Below are 26,065 nucleotides of genomic sequence, written 5' to 3'. Positions count from 1 at the left end.
CGCCGCTTTCCGTGTGTATTTTTGCCCGGTTCTACAGTAAAAAACGACATGTTCTGCGCATGTTTTTTCCAATGCCCTAATAAGGGGAATGAGGTATCAGTGAAATCACATTGTCAAATAATCCCCAAAACGAAGTGGAGAGGATCATTTGACAATACTCACTGAGCCTGAAGAGATTGCCTAATAGTATAAATATTCAGGTGATGCTCAGGGCGACTGTCTGTTGGCCTTGGTAACGACAATAATGAATCGCGTTGGAGAAAAAAAAAAAAAACATGGTAGCGGGGTGTTCTACAAAACTTCACGAAGGATGTAGACTGGTGAAAGTACTTTACTCGAATCAATATCAGTATCTGGGGAACTGCGCACCCACCCCTCCCCTAACCGAACATTAACCCTAGCTTGTTATCAGTGACTGTTGTTGGGTTAGGGGAGGGGTGGGTGGGTACGCAGCTGTTCAGATACTGACATCAATTTCTTTACTCACTAAAAATTCGTGGTGAAAACTTCTTCCCTTACCATTTCAATAATTGTTCTCCGAACTGTTTGTCTTTCCTTTTTCGTAAGATTTTCAAAGATATCACAGTCTTCGTGTTGTAAAAGTTGAAAGGCCACGGCCAAGTGGTGATTTTCAAGAACAGATTCGTCATTGTACATCAGCGCCATTTCAGAATCTGTTCACAAAAGAAAAAAAAGAGTAATAAAAGAACAGTATGATGTAAAAGAGATGCAACATAACAGAGGGTTTCTTAAATCAACGCTTCTTCATCGTAGATTACTCTAACACGGGAATGATGAGTTTCAAACAAAAGTAATAATAATAATAATAATAATAATAATAATGATAATAATAATATACGTTAATTGAGGCTCCCCATTAGGGGCTTTTCAGCCACGATGTAGACTAACTAAGAGCTTAAAAATCCCCACTGGCAGGAGGCAGACCAGTGGGCTATTTACAGAGCGCAGCCGAGGAGTTGAACTAGGGGCAACCCAGAACAAATCCAGTGAGTGGCAGGGTGGAGGACTTGAACCCGGGACACCGGATTACAAGTCCAGCACCCTAACCACTCGGCCACTCGGCCACGCCGCCTCCTTCAAGTAAGACAAAGTATAAACTGCACGGGGGAAAAAGATTTAATGTCATGTTCACTTAACCCTCCACACCCTAACATCAGTCTGCGTATTCTCCATACTGTTCTCTGTACATTTACTAAAGTTACCACAAGGAGAATTTATTTAACAATCTACAGCTTTATTAATTGGTGATCATTTCCTTTATTCTCATGACTTTAATGTGTGATTCAGGGGTGATATTGTAAGGAGAAATTAGATGTTAGTCACTCTAAGGAATCAAAGGGTTTAAGCCAAATTTTCTAGACAGATGTCCGAGGCACCAAGGGAGTTGGAAGTCTTGCTCAATAGGACAACAGTGATATCCCCCAGACCCCGGGGTCTAACACGGCCCTGCATAAACATAGTTTAACCTTGTAATCCCTAACAGAGATAAGTATCGAGTTTGTTCCAACAGCATCATGAGAATGAACCAAACGGTTGCGAACTGAAGAATCTCCTGATTGTTAGACAAATTCTCCTTGCAAGTACCGAAGGAAATGTGTAGAGAACAGTAAGGAGAATATGCATACTGATGTTTGGGTGAAACGCGTAAAGGAAAAAAACAAAACAAAACAAAGGCGGTTTTCGTTTCTTTTTGTCTGAAGTTAGTTCCAAGAAGTCCTGCGGCGAAAACGGAGCAAAAAATAGATTAAGAGCAAATGAAGAGAGAGGGAAGCGAAGAGACAGGTTTACAAGCCTCCCGTGCAGCTCGCCCTTACTCCATTTGGCAGTAAAAAGGAAAACGAAAAGGCTTCTACGAAAGATAAAAGAAACAATTGCAAATATATTTACTTGTTGCCACTAGGAAATGATTATTGACTCCTGGGTGGTCCACATCATGGACGGCACTGGCTAAGATGGCGGCGAGGACTTCAAGATCAGTAAAGACGGACTGAATAGAGAAAAAAAAAATATGCGTTAACAGCCAGTTCCAGGCTTCCGTTTAGTAAAACGGAGCAAAACAGTAAAAAGGGAGGTCAAAACGAGGGAGTTTTGAGTCGAGTCGCGTCCAGACCCAGACTTCCCTGGTTTTTACACTACTCCGCTTCTTTCGCGTCGTTTATTATCGCGCTTTGTTGCAGTAACTAAACGCTTGAAAAAGACTAATGTGTTAGCCACTCACGGCAATAAAAGTCCTATACAAATTCGTTATCTACCGTCGTCTGTGGCTACGACTGACGGCTGCCTTTTTGTAAGCTTTTTTGCAGTGCGACCTCTACAACCAAGCTATAAATTTCACCAATGAAAATATGTTCCCTTACTTCGAAAGCTTGAGCTGATAAGAGAGTGTGTGACGTTTGCGTGACATCCGCCGCGTGAGTGCAGTTATGGAAGGGGACATCTTTTAAATAATGATTCTAAAAAGAAAAAAGAATTGTCATACAAGCTCACAATAATATAAAAAATTAAAAAATGTAAAATTTCTCCTAACAATCTCCGTACAAGACCATCCTTAGCCGTCTTTGATTAATTTTATATCCTGAAGCCTACCAAACTGTTATCCTTTCTCGTATAAACCAATTAGCGTTCTGTCACAAATGCTGCGATCTGACTGGCTACCCTACTCGCTATCTATTACGTGATAGATAGTGAGTCGAGTTAGAAGTCTAACAGTGTAGTTGTTAATAAAATAAAACAAAAACATGAGCCTAAATTATTGTAATGTTGTGAACAACTTATTATTACATAACCAAAGTAAAGCGCGCGCTCTGATTGGTCAATTCAGCGTCCACCATTTACCCAGGGGTGTACGCTGCTGACGTGAGCAAATGCTAAGACTAGTTTTCCGCGCACGCTTGTTTTTTCTGGTCACGTAAGATTAATTAAATAAAAGAAAAATCTTGCAACAATGTATCAATGTTACGTTAGAAAACAAGTGGTTAACGCCACAATGTACACTATTGAGTTATGGATGCATTTGGGAAGTTTACTAAGCACTCATGAAGCTAGAGTCGCTCTCAGCTATCGAGGGCCTTGCGCGACTCTTACGCTTCTTTCGTGCTTAGCAACCTCCCGCGTGCATCCATAACTCAATAGTGTACGCTGTGGTGTTTACCATTTGTTAACAAACATACACTGAGACCAATTGGACTAGACTTTACCGAACGTAGCCAAATCAAATAAGCAATCTTAACGCTTGTCTTACCTCGACTGACGACATATAGTTAATAAACGTAGTGGGTTTTATCTTGAATATTTTTAATAAATCTCTGGCCTGCAAGGAATCAAAGCTTAAAATCAATTAAGATACGTAGACTGTGAGAACAACACAATTATAAAAATCTTCCCCGGTCAGGGCCCGGCCCATTTCAAAGTCATCATAGAACAGAACGTTTTTTCCCAATACTGCTGTAAAATCAGCTTTTTCACAGGCGCAATTCGAGCCGGCGAGAGGTCCGTTTGGGTTTCGAAGCCTCTCGGACCTAATGCGCGCTCACTTCGTTCGCGGGCTCAAAACACGAAAGCCTCTGAGGCAATGCGGGTCTGTATTGCTCACAAACTAAGAATAAACAAACGTAGCAGGCTTCAAGTGCACGAATGAGTAAGTCGCGTTTTATTTCACTTTGGCAACTAGCTGGGAGGATGACGCGAGATTTCGAGACCAATTTTATGAGTGCAGTAATTAAAGGTCGCGATCATGGATTACTTTCGACATTAAATTGAAGAATTCTCAAAGAAAACGACAACAACAACACGACAACAAAAGCAACAACCGACCTGCAGGATTGTGTATGTAACAGCAAGCAAAGGATGCCCTTGTGTAAGGTCATGCAATTTGAACACATCAAATGTCCATTTGTTGATTTCTTCTAAGACCTGATGAAAAGGAATATAACACTTGACTGTAAATTTTACATTTCACTCTTTTTTTAAGAGACAAAACGCCTTTTGTTACCTTTTGTTTCACACTTTCAAAATGACAGCACAAGATGGGTTTGAATTGAAAAACTATTAAGCCATTAAAAAGCCTTGGCTTAAATTCGTTCAGTTTAAATATCAGAACTACAAAATGAACGGATACGAAACGAGATGCACCTCAACAAGAAGTACTAATACAACTCAATTCAACATTCTTATGCCAAAGCTCACCTTCGCTAATTCGCCCTCATTGGCTACTTCCACTCCAAATCTACGAATCAAACATTAATAAGAATCAATCAATTTGATCACCCAGTTGTTAGTCGTCGGCCAGTTAGTGAGTCAATCAGTCGGTCGTGTGGTCACTCTGTAAGTTAAGTGAGTCTGCTGCCAGTTGGTCCCCCAGCACTCAGTCAATGTCAGTCAGTCAGACCGTCCGTAAGTCAGTCATTCAGTCAGACCGTCCGTACGTCAGTCAGTCAGTCAGACCGTCCGTAAGTCAGTCATTCAGTCGGTCAGACCGTCCGTAAGTCAGTCAGTCAGTCAGACCGTCCGTAAGTCAGTCAGACCGTCCGTAAGTCAGTCAGTCAGACCGTCCGTAAGTCAGTCAGTCAGACCGTCCGTAAGTCAGTCAGTCAGACCGTCCGTAAGTCAGTCAGTCAGACCGTCCGTAAGTCAGTCAGTCAGTCAGACCGTCCGTAAGTCAGTCAGTCAGACCGTCCGTAAGTCAGTCAGTCAGACAGTCCGTAGGTCAGTTAGGCAGCCAGTCAGTCAGACAGTTCGTAAGTCAGTCAGACAGTTCGCAAGTTAGTTAGTCAGTCAATCAGTCCGTTAAACAGTCAGTCAGTTGTCATTCAGACGGTCTGCAAGTCAGTCAGTTAGTCAGTCATACATTCCGTAGTCAGTCAGTTAATCAGTCAGTTCGTCAAACAATCAGTCAGTTAGTCGGTTAGACAGTCCATAAATCAGTCAGTCAGTCAGTCAGTCAGCCCGTTAAACAGTCAGCAGTAGTCAGTCTGACAATCGGTAAGTTAGTTAGTTGGTCAATCACAGAGAAACGTTAAGTAAAACCAAAGCAATCTCTGATTACTTTCGACACAACTGAAAATTTCTCCATAATCTGCGCTATCTTTGAAACATTGTTTCACCCAAGAGTATCGCTCTAATTCTCTACTTCCCATTTTAGTATTTGACGGTACATACCTGGGTACAGAGCCACTAAAGCTGTGTAGTCTTGTAAGCTTTCGAACGCCGTTTACCATGGAACGAGACCTTGCTCGAATCCCTTCTCTTTTTGACTTTGTACCAGGCAGAGCATCCACCTCTAACTGTTTATCTGAAAATAAAAGACAGAGGGGAAAGAAAAAAATTGAACACTTTATACAGGCATTTGACTTGGAAAGTTACTCGATGAGCCTCTAAAGTTACCTGTAAATGTGTTATAGACCCAGGCCGACACCTGGTTTCCAGACTGGTTGCTTTCGGAAAAGTCTTTCAATTCTCTATTTAACAGTCTCTTAAACTTATTAGACGCCATTTCACTGACGGACGTGTGTGTTTGTAATGTTTCCAGTTGATACAACACCCAATCCAGCTCGTCCAGGGTATTATTGGCCAACTAAAAGAAAAGTAAATAAGTTTATAGGTATTAATTATATGAGCAAATAAGTATTAGAAGTTGATATGTTCCCGGTCTCGGAATTCACGCATGCCCAGTGTCAGCGTGTGGGTTAAGTCTGTGGAAGCTAACTTTGTTCAACTTTCATTAACCCCAACCTCCCAGAAGTGATGAAAATGTAACTTCTCCTTATAAAATCTAAAGATTATTCAGCAAACGGATACTGAGAATGCTCAAACTTTTCAGGTAGAAGTTATTGTCTTGATCTAACACCAAATTCTTGTAACTAATTTACAAGGAAACGTAGAGCAGGTAGGAAGGAGAATTATCAATCAGATCTTGAGACTTAAAGGGTTAAGTGGATTCAAATTGAAGATAAATTCTCGTTTGTTCCTCTCTAGAGAATTACCTTTTGATAGCCATCATCTCTTGGTAAATGAAGAGAACCTGCAAAAAGGAAAGGCAGCCATACTTTTCTTTGAGAACAAAACATGGCAACTGCCTCAACATTCTGCTAGGTTAGGAAGCTTTACACCTCACCACAAATGCCAAATATACACCAAACTATCGGGTTAGTCTAAAACAATAGATTTTTTAACCGTTTGTACAGTATTGTGAAAAAGTAATGCAAACGAAAGTGCGAATTTCGTTTTTTTGCCCTCGCGAAGTTTTCTGGAAAGTTCGTGGGAAGATTCGCACTTTCCATTTGCGTCATTTCGCCAGAGCCAAGAGCGCGATGAAAAGCATCAATACGCTTGGGAAAGAAAACAAGGAATTCTCCACGACATATTCGGTCTACCTGTCATATAATGAACACACAATGTTTCAAACGCCCGTGTAGATTGTGTCCACATCAGCTTGCTGGCTGCCTTTTCACCCACCCTCCCCACCCTTCACTCTACAGATCAGATAAACACCCACTGGTTGATTGATTACCTGAAGACATTCCTGAGCCATTGAGCACATCTTGGGCTAAATTGTTGTTTCGTAAAATATGTGATCCAACAGACCCTCTCCTCCTTAAATCAAGATTAAAATTAATATTATTTTATTATTACTTGGACAGCATATGCAAAATTCACGTGGTATAGTAAGATTATATCAAGAATGAAATTTTTGTGTCATCACAATTTTTTCTCCTAGAAAAACTGTTTGTTGTTAAATTGTTTGTTCAGTGCCTCAGAATAAACACATGAACAAATAACAAAGAATTTAGAGGAAGGTCACTATCAATTTCCAGTAATCTGGTTAGTCAGTTTTCTGTGTCTGTGAGTAAACCCCCCTAAAGAAGTTGCATTATAATGTTGGTACATGTCTGTATGTAGTAAACAAATTTATGATTCTGGCTGGAGTGTTGTAAAACTTACTTTTCCTTTTTAGCATTGGTCAGTGACATGAAATTGTTTCTGACATTTCTTAAACTTGAGAGAATCTACAGAGACAAGGACACAAAAAGAGGGAAAAAAATTGTAAATAACAATTAACCTGTTTGTAAATCTTCAATGTTATTAACATAATGTTTTACAATAATTCCTTTAAGACAGCGGCATACAATTTTGAGCCAAGATAAATACCATTCTAAAATAAATATTCACCAAACGAATTTAATAATGACTGTTAGAAAGAATTTATCCCGTTTTGATTAGATTTTTCTGCTTGTATTTTACTTTCCTTCGCCCAGCCCTGCAGTAAGATATATACAGGCCATCTGATAGGGTGCGGAAAAAAAAAATAGAAAATTATGCGGAAATTTTCGGCAATATTATGCGGAAAATATGCCAGATTATGCGGAAATTTCTAAAACTTAATAAGGATGTTCTCTTGGCTTTTTCTAACGTATAAAATACACGTTAACGTCTTACCGAGAATTTTAGTTCTTTATGACATGTTTGACATTTTGCTGCCATTCGTGGACAGGTATGTCTTCGTTCAACACAGTTTTTGCATAGTTTTCGTTGTTGAGTTTGTCCGAAGCTTAGTAACCAGCCATTACATCGGACGAGGGAAACGACACCGGAAGTCCGAAATCAGTATTAAACAAAAGTAGAGCCCAGGCCCATCACCGGAAGATGCATAAAATGCCTGGCGGTTTAAAATTGTTTACGAATGAAAGACGTGTTTTCGTCACTGTTTTGGGTGAATAACTCCTTCAAAATGATCAATCTTTTCGCTATTTTTGCTTTTGAGGATGGTAAGCAGTTGCTTTTTCGCTTATATGTAGAAATTTTCTAGTTTTATGCAGAAAAAATGCCCCAAGGATGCGAAGGATGCGGAGGATGCGGAAGTAGGCGAATTATGTGGATCCGCGCCACCGCATCCAGTCAGATGCCCTGTATAGAACTTGATAAAACATTTGCCTTGGAGTGCTCAAACAAAAACTAGTTTGGCTTTCACCTTTTTACCATTGGGAGTTATTGGCATCTAGTTTATCCTTCCTACAACACCCCTGAATCGCACATGAAAGTCATGAAGGTAAAGCAAATGATCACAAACAAAAGAAGCTCTTGCTTGTTTAACATATTCTCCTTATTGGCACCTTAAGAAAAATTAATGTATAGAGAACAATAAGGAGAACATGCACAGCAATGTTCAGGCATTGAGGGTTGAATCCTGAATTGGTGTTATCCATTATTCAAACATCTGCACTCACTTTTGTTACAGATTTGTGACACAAAAAGCACATCTATGTGTAGGTAAGAAAAGGAGTGAAACAGACAGGGGTTTCCATAAGCTGCTGCCGGTGATTTAATAGGCAGTTATGTCCAATAAGGGGACGTAAGGCAAAACTCAAACACAAGAACCTGCTCACCAGCTAAACTGACAGCGGTAAGAAGTCTTTTAGGGGGTGGTTAAAACCACTGGTAACCAGCTCTTAATGAAACCCCTGAACAAATCTTAGCCATCCCTGCGAGCATTCTCCCTTGAACAAGGAAAATAAATTCCTTACCTGTGCAAAAGGAGTAACCAGCTCTTCTACACGAGTTCTAAAAAAAAAAAGAAAGAAAATAATTATTGTGTTGTTAAGTCTACAGTTCACCATAAAACAGTGCGACTTTTGTTTTACTCTGTACTCATTTCATGTCAAATTCTCATGACCTAAAAATTAAATTTTTTTCTTCATTTCATTGAAAGAAAGTTTAATCAAATTTCATTTACTGTTGATGATAACAGATATTTTTTAATATCTCAAGAAAAGACTGAAAAAATTCCTATTCATGTAGTTTTCAAAATAATGTAAGCCACAATCAGTGTAGCAGACAAAATGAATTATGAAAACAACTCAAGTTGATAAAGCCTACAGTGTTAGATTTTCTTGGGAAGTGCTGAACTTGGCAAAGCTAAGAAATGGAGGTATATTAGTTCAGTTAGTACAGCTGTACAAGTCATGTAGGTCTTGCATTTCATTCACACTAATGGTGCATAGTTCTTAATACACAAACTCATGGATTAGGAAAGAGGTCAGTTTTGAGCTCCATCAATTTTGTTTAAAGCAGAAGACAAAAATGAAATAAAACAAAAAAAAAAAAACCTGTCAATCAAGCCTCGTCTCACTTAATCATTGACTACATTATCAAATCCCCCTCATATAAAAACAGAAATCACCAGCCCAAACACCCCTGGCTTTGATTTCTATCAAACCTAAGCACAGACACTTTTTCTGAAACAAAAAGAGCTGCCAAAAGTTTAAGCAATATATGTTTTTCATACGAAAAGGCATTTCTAAGGATTAGTTGAAGTCAAAGCATAAAAGAGAGGGATGTAGTTGCCTTCTGTGTGCATTCAATGTTTTCAAAATATCCATGCTTAAGCTTTCTTTTATTTCAAAGGATATTAAATTAAATGGTGTGCAGGTGTAGGTATAGATGCCAATCAAATGGTTGTATCATCCAATAGCCTACATTCCATATGTTTGCACCTTAGGAGTTTGCATTGAGTTTGTCAAGTTGGGGCTTATCTGCATGACATTACATGTACTGGTGATTGAAAATAATAAACTTAAGAATTCAAAAATGTTTTTTTTAATGGTTTGACTTCTTCACTTTGCACTTCTTTTCCTCTGGCAAATTTTTACCTCAAAAGCTCCTTATTTTAGTGTGATGGGACTTACTAAAAAAAAAAACAGCAGTGAAACAAAACAAGTTTGTCCTTTTACATTTTTTCCACAAAAAGTTTGAATGTTGGCTAACTGGCTTTTTGACTCCCAGCTTTACTCAGACATGGGTAGTTAAAAATTGCAAGCAATTCACTCACCCTTCACTGAAAGAGTGATGCCTTGAAGTTACACATTTGGATGCTAACTCAAACTCACTGTCAGATTTATAAAGGAAGGACCCTCGCCGTGTGGGAACTGGGAGTGTTAGTTTGTCTCCATCAGATCTCTCAACTGAGTCTTCGCCTTGGGAAGAGTACTTCGTGCGCTCACGCTTCCTCGGAAAGCTGCAGAATAACAAAAAATTAAGATATGATTTTTCCAGCGTCTAGTGCCTGATTAAGTCTTAAAGACCCGAAGAAAACTCAGCAGAAATTTTCCCACAATAATTTATATAGACCCGAATGTGATATATCAATACAAGGCTGACAAGCGACAGTGTGAATTCTTATGTCATACACCCACACTCTCAAAGTCAATTGTTTCCAGTGCACAATGTGACATCAAAAATAAATAATGGGGGAATTAACATAACAACCTCCATTCCCGGAAAGGGCACTCCTTTTTTTTTTACCTATCACATTGAATATCTCCTTACACTGCCACTATTGAATCAAATAGTAAATGATCCCCAAATAGTAAACAGGACTGAGAACACAAACAATAGCCAACTAGCCACAGACTAGTCGAAATACAGTTTGGCTAGTGGTTTTTTATTTCCACAAGCCAGTTTGGCTGGTAAACAAACTGAAATTGTTGTAACATCTAAGTTGTCACTAGCCACTTGGCAAGTAAGTTCAAAAGTTATTGTTGGGCCTTGGTAAAGCTATTGATTGTCAAACAAATCATCCTGTTCATAACATAAAAAAATGGCTTGAGTGTATGGAGAACACGCATCCTGATCAATGTTGGAGTGTAAAGGGTTACAAAGTAATTTTTTTAGAAGCCTTGAAAGTTTGTGAATGTATTGAAAGCCTGAAAAGGCTTGGTCAGTGCAGTTAATTACATGACTTGTGTGTTTCAGTGTTACTATTAATATTGAATTATCACATAACCAAACTTATGAAGTATTGCACTAAGAAACACCTTTGTAACCAAAATGATGGCAACAAGCTATCTTATAGTTAGTGAAGAAAGATTGCAAACACACATTATGACTGGAGTGCAAAGAAAAAGCTAGTTATAAATATGTCAACAGCTGCTTAATTTCAAGCTATGCAATTTGTTTGAAATTACACTGCTACATTTTTACAGTCAAAGTCAAGATGCTATTATTTTTCATGCTGGTTATATGGCCTTGTAGAATTAAGCATCCAGTAGAGAAAAGCATCATAATCCCAATGATCTCCAAGTTGAATGGGAGTAATTTAAAGCACAGAGTTGTTGATCATTTCGAAAGTAGAAAAAGAAATACGAAAAACTAGGCCACATTACTATCAGGAACAACAAGATGTTTTGCTAGATTTCATGCAATACAGGAACTATTTAAATAAAATGTGCTATGAGTTCCATGCATGGTTGGTAAATTATTCTACTCAATACTGGGAAATGGCCACTGTATAGATTTCTTCAAGGGTATTTAGTGCTTTTATGATTTTTTCGTCAACGATTAGCTGTTAGTGAGCTTCTATGCGCTAGCTGATGTTTGGCTGTGTAGCCGCGTGATGCGGTTCCAGTCAATACCCACTAATTGACCCATGCTCACCATAGAGTCTCCTGTAGCTCAGTGGTTAGAGCATCCGACTAGATCACGGAGGGTCGTGGGTTCAAATCCCATCCGGAAACTCGATTTTTTAAATTGTTTATTTTCATTTCTAAACGATTATAGTACAAATAAATTGAGATAGAGGAGCAGCCTGCAGTTTTTACCTGCTACGGGCTACTCTTATTGAGATCTCTGAAGTAAAAAAATGTGACCATCTTACAGTTAATCAATAGCCCAAGGGGCAATCTTAGAAAAAAAAAATTCAATATGGAAAGCACTTCCTGAAAAAAGAGCATGCCTCTAAGGAAACAGAGTTTGACACTAACAGTAGCCAACTAGCCAGAGACTAGTAGAAATTCAGTTCTGGCTGGTGATTTTCAATTTCTATCAGCCAGTTTGGCTAGTAAACAAACTGAAATAGTTGTGACATCTAAGTTTTCCCTAGCTGCTTAGTTTGTAAGTTGAAAAGTTAGTGTCAAGTTCTGCACTTGAAAGTCAAGTGGGGTAAACAGTTATTTCCCATTTTACAACAATCACAGACACCTGTATAACACTACCCACTTTCTATACTTTTTTCTATTTTACAAGGAGAAAAAAAGAACACCATAATAAGATACTCAATACAGTTCATCCACATTATATGGACCAAAGAGTTGGAAATAATTTTGTATTGCTCAAGAAAGATTGTGGTGCATGTGAATCAATCAAAGCAAAAAAAAGAAAAACTGAGAAACCTGTGCCACTTAATTTCTTAAAATTGAAATTTCTGATAACTTAAACTATAAAAGAGGCTGCTTCGAAATTCTTCCCAGCCACAATATTGCCAATAATAAATTATATATTAAAATTGAAAATGGTCTTTCCTTTTGCGTATCAATCAGATTTCTCTGCAATGCTTAATAGAACTGGCAGCAAACCATGCACATGGAATTTCAATTAATCCTAAAAGTATAAAATAAAGTATTTGAAGTAAATTATTCAAATGCGACAGACATTATGTCATGCGGTCTGTCCTCTCAGTATAAATTTTATGTAAGCTATGTTTAAAAGACCAATTATCAACTAAACTTCCTGCCACAAAGTTAACTTCCTCTGCGTGGACTGTTTGAGGTTCAATACATTATGTTTGAGATGGTTTGGTCTACTGTGTGTTGAATTTGAAAGCATCTCTCTAGTTCATCAAAGTAGCTTGTAAAAGTTACCTGTGAGTCACAGTTCAAACATTTTGAATAATTACATTCATGCCAAATTATTTTCAAGCTCACTTAAAAGTAATCTGTGTTATTCTTGACAATCCTTGACCCTTCTTGGCTTATTCTCAACAAATGTTTTTTTTTCCCATCTGGTCTAGCTTTATTCTCTTAACAACAAGAGAACTATCTTCTTGTGCCCTCATTTCATAAGAATAACATTAATGGCTACCATAAAATAACCAATGTCTTCTACATCTTCCCCACACTTTAACTCCAAAGATTTAAAATCATCTCTCTGCACTGTCTGCCATGTATTTATCATGGCTTTAGCTCTGAAAAATTATCCAGTCCAGATATTTTTCCTTCTCCTCACCACCTCTACGCTTGAAAATGTTATGATGATGTAAGAGTAAATTCCCTTTTGGGAAATTAGCTTCATGCACGTGGATTACTTTTACAGGTAATTAATTCTTATGATATAAATTTCAGTTGACTATGCCAAGCAAGCCAAGAAATAAACACATGCAGTTAAAATTACCCGTCCTCTTAGTGCTTTGTCTTTACAAATCAAGCAACAGCAGTTTTAATCAACACTGTTCTTTCTGCTTGAGGAAACACAAGGTTAAGAGAAGCCACAAAAACAGGAAGAAGAACAAGAAATCTATTGCATTCATCAGATGACAGAAGTGCAATTAGAATGTTTTCCGTAGGTGCATTATTAACACAAAAAGATTTTTTCATGTTGATTGTACATAAATTATCAAAACCTCACCAATCAACTTGGGTCAAAACCTTAACCCTCACAGTTCAAAAGGAGATAGTCATCAGAGAAGGTGTGAAAGACAGTTGTATACTGTAAGATCGGGGAATATAGGAACTGATTTAAGAAATTCAGAAAAAAGATTTCATGCAAAGTACCCAAAGCAAATAATTAGCCTTCACTTGAATTTATCACAGTCTCCACTAGCTGCTGCTAACGTTCACTTTTACATCTAACCATAGACAAATGTAAAAAAAAAATTTGCTAGAAGCTACATAAACACGACCTACTTAAAGTGCGATTTGTAGTAAAATTATTGAAAATAAAATTTCACATGGCTAAAACATGTGTTCATTCTCAACAGTAAGTAATGGAAGATACCTTAAATCTATAGCTTCAACTCATAATAAATCAGCTCACACTGTTGGCAAAAACTGATAAACACAGCCTAGTATTGCCAACTCATTACAAGTGTTTTCATTCAGTTAACTGCCACACTGATTTTAAAAATTGATTTCTAAAATCTATCAACCAAGGAAAAAATATTTGGATTACAAATGGATAGTATAATACTTAGTGCACAACATGAAAACATGTAGTTAATGTATGTTGTTTCTAAGTAAAATGAATGGCATTGTCAAAACATTCCAAAAATTCTCCAGCTTCCATTTGAAATAGCATTCATGTTTTGGTGTTAAATTTCAGACAATAAGGATAAGGCTTTGAAGAATCTGTCAATAACACTGTGAATGTTCACTTACAGCAAGTGAAGTAGAAACTCTGTAGTGTGCCAAATCAAATTAGTTCAAAAATATGAAATAGAGTAGAACACACATACATTTACCTCAGACAGGGAGCTTTTATTAGTAGCAAGCTAGGCACTGGTATATGTGGGACTCTTAGTAAAATGCAAATGATCACAACAAAAGACAACAGAAACCCTTAGCGTACTTTTGTGTTTAACATATGTCACCGTGTTCATTGAGGTAAATCAATTGAAGATCATAAGACAGGCAGCTTACACTATGTGAAAATATGGCAAAATAATCATGACAGATGTACAATTTTGAACAAAGGGACCATATCTACCTCCATGTAGAAACAGATGACTCAAGGTTTTATGTAGTTAACATAATTATGTAGATGTTGGGCATTTGTAACATGGAAAGTCTATGTTGGCTGTATTCAACTTATGACTGTAACATTAAATATAGTACACTTCATTTTCCAGAAAAATAGTCTATTTACCAGTACTAGTAAAGTTTTTATCTTGATTTTAGGCTAGATATCTAACTTCATATCAAAAGGTAAAAGCTATTACCATAAACTCAGAACATATCCAGTTTAACTGTTATAATTACACATCAGCGTATTTCTCAAAAAAATGTTCTTCCTCAAAATACTTTGATTTCATGATAAAAATAACAATATTGCGATACAATTTTCTTAGGAAATCCTCCCAGGTTTTTAAACTGGTATCAATCAAATGACAGTAACATAATTTTCACTTGACTGTCAGCCATGTTTTGTAAGGAATAACAATCTAAACACACACGATTCATTGAGGTTTCAAGCAGATTTCTGTGCGTTTGCTAGTCTGTTTCTCGGTTAACATACACTTATTACAAAAAAATACCATCTCTAAATGCAGAATAATCACATAGCAAGGGAACAGAAGCAAGAAAGCAGATTAAAACTCATAAATACCATGTTGAAGATTGTTTCTTTGAACCAACAGCTCCCATCTTTCTGTCTTCTATTAGCATTTGACCAGGTGTTTAAGACCATTTTCATGCCCATTTTCGGTTTTTTGAAAATTTCCATTGAACATTTTGCTTTAAAAATGCCCTGTTACAGTCCTAGAAAGGATGAAGTCGAGGAAAACCCTATAAAACTCATTCTGCCTCAATTTTTTTGCTTGAATATTTTCCTTTCAAGATTATATATTGGGTAGAAACTACACAGCAATCCATATATGGTAATGTCCCATTGTTTTAAATAATGCCAGCTGTGTTTGAAGTCCAAACGAAGAGCCTTGCATAAATTAACCAGAATTATTATTATTATTATTACAATGTCAAAAATATTTCACAGGTCAGTTTTGGTCCAGAACCCACAAAATTCATGTGCAATATTTTCATTTACCAAAAGTAAAAAAAAATTTCTAGCAATATTAAAATCAATCCATCAATAGCTGATAAAAAAAGAATGTATTGAAAAATAAATCTTAACCCATTTACTAGCTTTTTCATGCTGGTAATATTCAACAAGCAAATTTTAGAATTCCCAATAAAATTTTGAAGAAAGAGGGATGAGTGGTTGCTTGAAATTTATTTGCTTCTGTCGGTTTACAACTGCTGGGAAACTATCAATCAACATGTAACATAAAGAAACCAACCACTATTGCATGTATTATTAATACCTTCATGTGTCATAGCAACTTGGGAGTTTTGACTGGAATGCAAAAGTGTTATTTGTCCTTTTTTCAATGATCTGAGCTGGGCTAGGAACACTTTTTCCATTCAAGATATGCACCACACAGCTTAGACAGGCAAGGGTAATGAATTCACATTGACATACATCCAAAACCATGATTAAACCAGAGACTATTGAAGATCTCATGATGTTGATTGCAAAGGAAGGTATGTAAATTTCACTCTTGAAAAGAATGAGTTGTTTACATTGAAAAGAGTGCAAATTGCTGGAAAACATTGAAGACACTTAGCCCTTACAGTTATCAATGGGTTAGCCAATTAAGAATTGGTAAATACTACAGCTAAAAAAAAAAAAAGAAAACATGCCCTTGTGCTCTTGAAGTGTTGTACGGCACTGATGTGCTGCTTTATCAAGTAATAGTAATACATGTGTTCTTATTTATATCCAATTAATCTTGTTCCAGTTGAAAAATAAGCTGACAAAATTTCTACAGTTGCCTGTAAACAGCTCCATCAATTAACAAATGGCTCATTGATAAAGATAAGTCCAATCATTGCTGCTCTTGTTTTGAGAACAGTTTTGGATCCCCTGGGACTTAAATTTAAATAACAAAAGCTACAAAACGGCTTTTAATCTCTAGTACAAAATACCCTTTTCTTTGCTTTTACTGATCATGACAAACCATGCGTAAAACAAAGCAAAATCAAAACAAACTACAGAAAATACAGATTCTTTTTACAGCAGACAATCAGAAGCTTAATTCTGATGAAATTGAAAAACATTTTAATGCAGAAAATGATTAAAAAGTCATTTTGACCCAAATTGTTTTGTAATCCAGAGCCCATTTAAACTTTATCAACAATGAACACAACAATACAGTTCAACCAGAAAAATAAGTTGGCAAATTTAATTAAGTTGTAGCTAGACTCTCTACATTCACATATCAAATCTATCAATTACTGGCATAATTCAAAGCTGAAACATATACATGCATATCAGAATTAGTTCATTTAGATCCGTATTGGATTTAATAATTTAAAAAACCTTTAGATGAGCTCTATGACTTATACATGTCAAGTGAACTCAACAGTATTCCAATTCCAGCAGACCTTATGCAAAAATTAAATGGAAAAAAACAGTTGATTTTTTTTCACCTTTCTGCACAATCACATGCACACTACATGTAAAAAAGAAACATCTCAACATAGGAATGTATTTTGAATCAGTACAGTCCAAACAAAGATTGTTGTATAAACAGTTCACTCTGGCAAAATTAAATAACTGGATCAGACAAAATGGAATCTGCTCTTCATAAAATTTGCTTTGTATAATATGAGGTGACAAGAAGTCAAAACTAAAAAGTAAGTTCAAACTTCATCCCGTGCTTGTGAAAACAAATGACAGTCTATCTTTGGCAAATTACTAGAATTGCCATTTTACCAAAGTTATACATCTGTTCCAGACAAACAAAAAGTAAGAAACAAAAACACTTTAAGTAGCTGAAGTTGTTCTTGTTCGAATAAGATAAAAAAAAAAAAGCCTCCTGTTTTCTTGAAGACTGAATATTCTTCAGGAGCTTCATTATTCTTTAATTTTGAAATTCTTTAACTTCCACAAGTGATCAACACAGAATTTCTCCTTACAACCTCAAAAGAATATCAAGTGGACAAGTACTAGTGATGAGAATAAAGAAAAATATCAATGAAGGGATATTAGTCGATCCAATACCAAATTCTCCTCACTAACGTAATGAGAATTGTATTGCAGACAGTATAAGGAGTTATAAAACTAGTGTGATCTTGAACATGAAAAGGTGCAAATTGCCACAGGAATTGAATTCTTTCAAGTCATCACTGTAATCCTTCCCTTAGAGTATATCAGCTACAGGCCATTAAAAATACATACTACACCATTTATATCAGGCCCCCTTCCTCGTTCACCACAGAATACTATACCCTGAACTTCGAAGCCACAATCCCAGGAGAAGACAGACTAAATATGCCAACAAAAACATGAAATTTCACCCCTAGTATTTCCTAAGTGAATGGCCTTTTTGTCTGTCGTCATTGCAGCTGCTATATTACTTGAGACCTCCAATCTGGCATACAACTTTTAATTAGCAGTTCTTTCACTGTTCAAATTAACTCTCAAGATCTTATAAGCAGTTCTCCCTTCTGGCTGCCATAGCTAGGCTTCCTTGTGAAAAAAGTTAAGAGAATTTCTTAGCATTTGAGGATAAAACACTTGAGCTGATAGGGTGGCCTATATATATATTTTGGTCATCTTTTGTCATGTGTACACCATATTGGTATTATAAGGAAAAATCGTGAGATAATCACTCCTGAAGGTTAAGGAATGACACCTCCCACAAGATTTTTCTGGTTTTAAATAGAGGCAGGTTCCAAATTTCACTCTTAATTCAGTCATAGATTATGGTAGCTTAAATTACCTTAAAAAAAAAAAAAAAAAAAAAAAAAAAACACCTCTATTGCATTTACAATTTACATTTTGGAAACAAGATTAAAATACCAGTCAGAATAGAAAAACACTTTCATGAAGCTACTATGCGTGAGGTAATATTTTTTTCAAGTACCTCAAGTAAATTGCACCTCAGGATTGCTTTGATTGATTTTGTTTGATTAAGTAAATAAACAAATTAAAATTCTACACTTCTGACAACCTGTCATCCTTGGTAACTATTTCTAAAATTCCTTTACTACAAGAAAACACTGTAAACTAATGGAAAAAATCCATACCCTACTTGGCACTCAAATCAGAAATAACTGCTGTCCATAGCAGAAGCTTGGTTCAACAAGATAATCAATTAGTACTACATCATCATACAATAAGAGCCAATTTAAAGCCTATCCAAGGCTATGGCTACAGTGGAATTTTTTTCTGCATGCACTATTAACATGTTGTGTCCCCCATAAAAACACACATTTAAATCAAATTTATACCTTCCTAGAATCTAACATTTGTTACAAACTTTGGAAATAATTAAGTATCTTCTCATCCAGGTTTAAAGAAATTTAATCCCTAGCTCCTATTAGTATAATAATAGCAGTTAAAATTTCAAAACTACTCCGAAGATCTTTTTATGGATTTTCCTTACTGTCTGCCATACATTTCTTATCATGTAAGTTTGGAAAATCTGGTATTGGATCAACTTAAAATACCCTTGTTGATAGTTTTCTTTATTCTCATCCCTTGTCTGCTTGATATTGTATTGATGTTGTTAGGAGAAATTCTGTCTTGGTCACTTATGGCAGTGAAAGGATTAAAATGCAACCTGATTTCCCTCCTACCCACCCCAAGGAAGGCAGTAACAAGATCCAGTGTAGATACACTGTGTGTCAAACTACAGTAACTGCATTCTGACTCTTTTTTGTTCTCAGTGCAAGATACAAAATTTCCCTAATGCTTAAGGACACTGCAGAATGCAAAAATGGTGAGATGAAAAAAATACACTGAAGAGGAAACTAAAATATACAAACCACAGAGGAATTATCTAACATGGTTATTAACAAGAGCAATAATTAACAATTATTCACAAAGTGGAGGTGAATACTGGTGGATATTTCTCAAGTCATAAAGCTGCCTAGTTAAATATCTACTACTTTCAACAACATTTAGGCCAATAAATGCTTTTTAATCAGTATGTATCACTCAGATACAAAGAAATTAGTTTATTTTTTTCAATATACCAGGCAGAAGTGAAACTCTTGACGAGCAATTTTGTCTTATTGGCTACCCGGGTGATTAGTGACAACAGTACTTGCTTTTTGTGCTAACAGCTAGTGCTTGCTTAGCAAGTGTACCAGGGCTGTGCTCTAGCAGCACCCAGTGACCCCTGGCACCTTACTTTTGCTCTTGGGCCACTCAGGAATCTAAGTTTTTTTTCATAAAGGCATATGCTGAGCACCCTGGATTTCACAGTTTCAGAGCACTGGCCAGGGCTCCCTTCAATTTTTCTTAGAGCACAGCCTTGTGTATGTTCTTTTAAACCTCTACTTCCCATATTCTAATTGTTAATTCTCAACTCTAGCTGCTACACATTTTTTGCAGATTAATTACAAGAATTTGTTGTTAGATCAAGATAGCAACTACTTGATAAGTTTGAGTATTCTCATTACCTGGTTGCAGGATAATTTATACATATTGTAGGAAGAAGTTACATGTTAATCACTTCTAGGAGTTAAAGAGTTAATCGTTAAATTACCACAGTTCTTTCATTAACTGTCTTTTCATCTGAGACTTATTTCATAACCATAACACAGATAACAAAAATATTGCCTGTTCATATTTCACTGTTACTATAGTAATAGCACCTAGACTGCATTGCAAAGACATTCATTGAACATAATACTGCATTGTATTTTAAAAAATTCACTTTAGATCTTCAATTAAACCTAATGGTTAAACCTGTTTGCTGCACTATAAGTTTGAGCTTTTGGAATCAAAACTGATCTTATTCTAACTCACTGTGACATCAAAGACATCTGTAAAAAGACATATCTACAACTAAAATCATTAATTTTGCAGTAGCTAAGACAGAGCCCTCAAAGGTAAAGAATCCTGTGCCTTTATATTTGCTTTTTGCTCTATCATTTGTGAAAGGTTTCAAATGCAGAGCACAATGACTTGTGAAAAGGTTGTGAAGCTCACATTTTCCAGATCCAGTATTTTAAATAATTCACAACAATTCAGAATAAATTTGCACATTTATGTCTCCTACTTCACCTAATTGTAGGGTTCACCTGGCACACCACAGTAACAAAAGTATTGAAAATTATAAAAACAAAAGAAAATAGATAACCCATTTCCTTTTCCTGATATTAGACATAATTATGATAATCAGACAGGATAAAATCATCATGCACTAGCAACAAATATTAGGTGTTAATAAATTGCGAAAGGGTGAAGACACTGACAACTCGAACTAAAAGACTTTGTGTTTTTTAAGTACATCCTTTAAATATATATATCTTTTTTCACACGCTTTCTCCTAAGATTTTCAATTAAAAAATCCAAGTTATACATTTGTACGTTGTTTGTTCGTTATAATTTCTTACTAAATCTTGATGAACAATACGTTTTTAGCGGACATCATACGGTTTCACAATCACAAAATTGCCCAAATTTACTACTCAACCGCTGTCTTTACAGATCGAGAACTCAAAATAGCCTATAATCAGAAATGGGTTGCAAAATTATTTTGAGGTTCACTGTAAGAATACTAGGATCGCGTAAAGCAAGATGTGAAAAAAAACCATTTTTTTTTCACGGTGCTCTCTGTCTAAATAACGTAAAAAAAAAAAAAACTGGAATTGTCAAAAATTATAGCATACGGTACTCGTTCTGAAGCGAAATCCCTGCAATTTAACACACATCAACAAAGATATCAAATAATCCTTCACCAAAATCTTTGATCGAACGATAACGGAAAAACATGAAATTAGATGTAGACGATCCCTTCACAGTCGAAACAGCTATTTGGGAAACCGAGTCCTGTCAAACGTATGAGGATGGAAAAATAAACAATTTCCCGTTCAAAAATAATGATAAATACAAAAACCGCAGAAAACTTACAAGTTATGTCCGATCAGCCTCTCGATTTCTTGCAATTCAGAATAAATCGGCCGTAAAGTACGTTTAAATTGAACACTCGTGCGATCAATCGTCTATAACATTGCTTGCAGACGATAAACAGACGTACTATTTGTAGCTTTATTTAATTCTTGACAATTCTTTTGAACACAGAATACACAAACGCCCAATGTGAGCGGGGAATTTAATTTCACCAATGTCAGAAACCGGCTTCTCCTAATATTTCCCGCTTCACCTGAGGAACTGTTTAAAAATGCTAAACTAGTCAATACATATGAAAAAAAAAAACAAAACAAAAAAAAACATGAGAACTATCTTTGACAGTACGTAAATAAATTCAGTCTGTTCATCAGCTTGAAGCAATTATCCGTGCAGCTTTATGCAAAAGAAAATGAATGTAAAAAAAGGAGAAAAAAAAACAGCTGGCTCGAACCAACAGCAACTTCGAACATTCGAAATATAGCTCGTTTTAAAAACACAGGGGATTAAACCCCACCGCAATTACAAACTTAAGCTAAAATCATCAGTTTCACACGCATAGAAGCTTCCTCTTAAAAAACCGAGGGCTGGGTTAGATTCACACGAAAAATAATAATAAAACAACGTGTACCTGTCCCCCTCTGTCACTTCTTCCCCATCATCTGTGGTCAGTGAGATTTTCAACGAAGATCGCTGCGCTTTCCAAGTTTCTGACATTGTTGACAAGGAGCCCACGTTCCGTAATATTGTCCAGTTTAGCTGAAAAACCGAAAAGAGAAAAGCTGTTTACAAAGCCTTACCAAAGAGCCCCAGGTTATGTTGACCACATTCAATATAAGTCCAGCTGCGTTGTGAACAAATTGTCTGCAGAGGCTACCGATGAAAATTGATGCCTCGAGGTCACAAAGATGCTCTGTAAATTATATATATGGAACGGTTTTTCCTCTAACAAACCATGAAAAAACTTTTAACCTACCGGATTAGTATGGCTTTGAATGGGATAGAATTTCGTTCCGGCAGCAAAAGAGACGGAACCACGTTTTTTCCCCGAAGCGGTGGACGATCGAAGACTTGATCGGACCTTCTTATTAGCGCTCCATGACCCGCGCTGAACTATTCTCAAGCAAATGCCGATGACTCCTAAAAACAGAAGATGTACCGCGTCGTATAAATCAAAATATGTAAAGAGCTGCTCGAATGACAGTCTTGTCAGGGATATCCAGAAGAGGAAAAGTTTAGCTATCATTGTCGTCGAATTTCCGGATCACTTTCGCTCAGTCCGAGCTACTCTGCCTGTTCTTCACTTTGGAGCTGTCGACTAATTTGAAACGTGAATGACATCACAAGGGCAGAGGTATGATAGAGAATTAACATATGAATGGTGAGTTGGTAAGCGGTCAAAAATACGACCGCGGCGTGTTTGCTTAATCCATTTTATACACCAGAGTAAAGCAAAGCACTACACTGAAATGACTACAAGTTTGTCACCTAACAGCGGAAATCTTTTCACCTTTGATCATCGAAGAGTAGAGAGAAAGGTCGAGAAGTTATCATTTTCATTTTCGTCCACTTCTCAAATTTCAGTAATCTACAGAACAATTATGTAAATTTCAGATAACAAGATTTTTGGCGTTTGTTCTCATCTTTGCGCTGTGACCGGCCTGCGATCTAAAGGTAAACAAACGAAATAATAATTTATCCGGCTTGTACAAGAATCCATTTGAAAGTGATCTCTGGTTACCGAATTTTTATAACCGACGAAAGCCGATCGAATATTCTGCGAGACTCACTTAAGGCGTCACTTAATTACGAAGCGAATGATAAACAAAGCTCTTAGCTTTAATAATTTCCGTCTTTCAACAAGGATCACTGCATTAATTCCATTGTGATGAAAACATAGAAAGGACCATTATATAATGCAAATAGACTTCTAGTGCAAAACGTAAGCTACAAAGGCATTAATAGCTACGCATAATTCAATCAGTCTATTTATAAACGTTTTCAAGTAACATACAGTAGCACTTTAAAGCTAGTTTAACGCCAAGTTTTCAACCCTTTCGATTCCCTAGTTCCTCCCTATCAAAATAACGTATTCTGTTGAGTATAGTTTCTATAATTTTTATTTACAATTTTACTAAAAGATAAGACTGTAAATCTTTTCCGGTTTCCACGAGCTTCCTTCCGTTCGAAATTTTTGCTCGTGCTTTTTCTCTCCGCCACAAGATTATTTTTTTTGCTTTTTAGCTTGAGTTTGAACAAATTACATAAGAGAAATTATATCTTATTTTTTAATTGACAACCAGTGTATGCAAAAGCCCGTTAAATAGTAAAATCTAACACGTTAGGGAAATGAAACTGTTCGAAAAAACACCACTGATTTTTTTTTTTTCTCTTGCCGTTTCAAAAGGCCATGAAAATTGATAATCAAGGATAAATATTTAAATGGAAAATTAGAGGTTTAATCAACTGAAGTAATCCAGACCAATTTACTCAGTACGAAAGACATCTCTTTTTCTTTTGGTATTAAATCACTGAGGTCGATATTCCGGAAGAAATGGAAATAGAAAAATTTCGATAGTGCAAAATACCCGGTATTTTTTTTTTTTTTTTTTTTTTTTTACGGTACACGAGAACACTTTTAAAAAATTCAGTCTAAATTTATCACAATCGCGTTTAATACTAAGGAAATATTAACTTCAAAGAACTTAAGAATGATTTAATATCAGTAGTTAGATTCCATACAGCGAAAATGTTGGCCTGTACTACTCCACATATTCATATTGGATCTTCCTATTAATGACCGTTAAATCCTGAGAGCATACATAGAATGCTTGGGCTTCCTGTGACTCAACTTAAAAAGAATGTGAAGCAAACTTACAATTACAAGCGCATTCAATATTTTTTTGTACTCCAGCAAGTATTACGGAGTAAGCTCACCTAAAAGAAAGAACGAAGTACTATGCTTAAAACTGGCGCCTCTTCATGAGAGCGAGGCAACCAAGCTGCCTCATCTCCTCTGTTCACACGAAAAATATCAGGTCGCTAACATGAGAAATCTTAACTCGACCACTGAGATTGATAAGATGCACTAGTTAGCGCTTCTTCCCGAGAAATGGAAGTTCAGATGTAAAAACTCCGAACGGCGTTCACTAAAAAATTTCGGCGAATCTTTCGATGAGCTTTGTCAGTCAGGCTACTTCGGTTTCCAAGATCTCCCATAATCACTCTCTCTTTCGTTATCGTTTAAGATCTCGGTAACCGGGTTATAAACGTTGTGTTAACGCTTGATCGCGATTTTCCGAAAGAGACGGTCTCTTGATTATCCTAGTTTTTTATCTGAAATTCCTCGCATAAACTGTGATCATGCTGAAATCTAAGCTCGCTACAAAGGGTTGAAATTTCCCACTAGAATAAGAGTAATTCCTACTTTTTTTGGGCGAAGTCCGTCGTGCGAATCAGAAAAGAATCAGCGAAAAAAAAAATAACAATAATGTTAGCACGCCGCGCGGAAGTCTGGAAATGAGGTAGATGAAAAGTAGAGTTCTGCACGGCAAGCTAAGATCAATTTATTTATATTTATTTATCTTTCATTATTGTTTTGTTTTTGACCCACGCGACGGAATTCCCCGAAAAGGGGGGACTGTTCGAAGTCTAATTTTCCACAAGAAGGAAGACAAAGAAAGGCCCTGAAAATCGCACAAGCCCTATACTAGGCAACTATTGGATGAGGTTGAGCATGACATCGTGAATTATCAAAACCGAGGTCTGAGTTATTTCCAGTTACACAGACTCGAGATTTTGATAATTCACGATATCATGCGAAAACCGAATTCAATAATTGTTTTATCACACATTTTACAAAAGCATTTGCAAAAGAAGACACTTCTGATTTGCACACGCATCGAGCACCGTTTCTTATATGCTGTGAATGAAAAGTCTTATTTCGCCGTTTAAAGTCCACACACTTTGCTAGAAAAATTGTTCGCTTCGGCGAACTTTGGGTCCAATAATGTCAGTTCCTTTCACCTTGAAATGTCTGTTGAGTCCAAATCTTAAAGAAGTCAAGGAACTTTTCGAGTACGGGCTGCCATCACTTTTTTCAGCGCCGGCGTTTAATAATTTCTTCAAAACACTGACCAGAGCGGTTTTACCTTGTGGTTCCTTCGAGGTCTTCTCCCACCAATCATCATTCAGAAGTTTCACATTTTTTTAAATTATTATCTTTTTTTTTTTTTTTTTTTTTTTTTGTCCTCCTGGTGTTTTTGGAATCTTTGTTCTCGATCAAAACTTTTTATTCCTCCTCGACAAACAGATGCGAAGCGTTTATATTAGCCATTTTTGCAAAAGTTTGACAACACTACACGGACAAGGGGCGTGGAAACTAGGCAGACTTTGAACTTGCATGACATGATAACCCATTATCCGCTGCAGTTACCGGGTTGTCATGTCAACTTTACATTCTACTGTATTTTGACTGAATGCTCTCGACCAATCAGATGTTTCATAGTAAGTCTAATGTGTAGTGATTAACAACTATTCACCGAAGTGAAGGGGGTTAGTGGTGGATATTTACCGAGCCGCGAAGCGGCGAGGTAAATATCTACCGATACCCACCGACACTGAGGTGAATAGTTGTTTT

At 36.5% G+C, this 26,065-nt stretch overlaps 1 protein-coding gene and 2 long non-coding RNA genes across 11 annotated transcripts in view; 2 read left to right on the top strand and 1 right to left on the bottom strand.

The window, feature by feature from the left end:
* Nucleotides 1-26,065, bottom strand: part of LOC111335412 (3',5'-cyclic-AMP phosphodiesterase 4C) — a 45,107-nt gene that overhangs the window by 4,555 nt on the left and 14,487 nt on the right. For 5 of the 9 annotated variants that reach the window (XM_088737913.1, XM_088737915.1, XM_088737914.1 and 2 more), the window contains 16 exons: nt 22,403-22,566; nt 22,058-22,185; nt 9,845-10,030; nt 8,893-8,931; nt 8,541-8,577; nt 6,961-7,025; nt 6,530-6,612; nt 6,003-6,040; nt 5,404-5,593; nt 5,179-5,311; nt 4,207-4,246; nt 3,835-3,933; nt 3,263-3,331; nt 2,379-2,474; nt 1,909-2,008; nt 520-674 (listed from right to left, as the gene is read on the bottom strand). In XM_088737913.1, coding sequence (XP_088594039.1) covers nt 520-674; nt 1,909-2,008; nt 2,379-2,474; nt 3,263-3,331; nt 3,835-3,933; nt 4,207-4,246; nt 5,179-5,311; nt 5,404-5,593; nt 6,003-6,040; nt 6,530-6,612; nt 6,961-7,025; nt 8,541-8,577; nt 8,893-8,931; nt 9,845-10,030; nt 22,058-22,143 — 1,416 coding nt within the window. In that variant the 5' untranslated portion in view covers nt 22,144-22,185; nt 22,403-22,566. Of the gene's footprint in view, nt 1-519; nt 675-1,908; nt 2,009-2,378; nt 2,475-3,262; nt 3,332-3,834; nt 3,934-4,206; nt 4,247-5,178; nt 5,312-5,403; nt 5,594-6,002; nt 6,041-6,529; nt 6,613-6,960; nt 7,026-8,540; nt 8,578-8,892; nt 8,932-9,844; nt 10,031-15,108; nt 15,359-22,057; nt 22,186-22,402; nt 22,785-26,065 lie in introns of those variants that run through there. The other 4 variants (XM_088737910.1, XM_088737911.1, XM_088737917.1 and 1 more) reach the window with 4 other exon arrangements.
* LOC148719942 (uncharacterized) lies at nt 7,686-9,149 on the top strand. Its single transcript, XR_015993001.1, has 2 exons — nt 7,686-7,784; nt 8,255-9,149. It is a non-coding gene; the product is annotated as an uncharacterized LOC148719942 (long non-coding RNA).
* LOC148719941 (uncharacterized) lies at nt 15,862-20,885 on the top strand. The gene is made up of 2 exons (XR_015993000.1): nt 15,862-16,043; nt 19,236-20,885. It is a non-coding gene; the product is annotated as an uncharacterized LOC148719941 (long non-coding RNA).

The sequence above is a fragment of the Stylophora pistillata genome, chromosome 11 (genome assembly GCF_964205215.1).
Source record: "Stylophora pistillata chromosome 11, jaStyPist1.2, whole genome shotgun sequence".
In the NCBI taxonomy this organism is placed as follows: domain Eukaryota; kingdom Metazoa; phylum Cnidaria; class Anthozoa; order Scleractinia; family Pocilloporidae; genus Stylophora; species Stylophora pistillata.
Note: the sequence above shows the minus strand (reverse complement) of the source record. Positions and strands in the feature narration are given on the sequence as shown.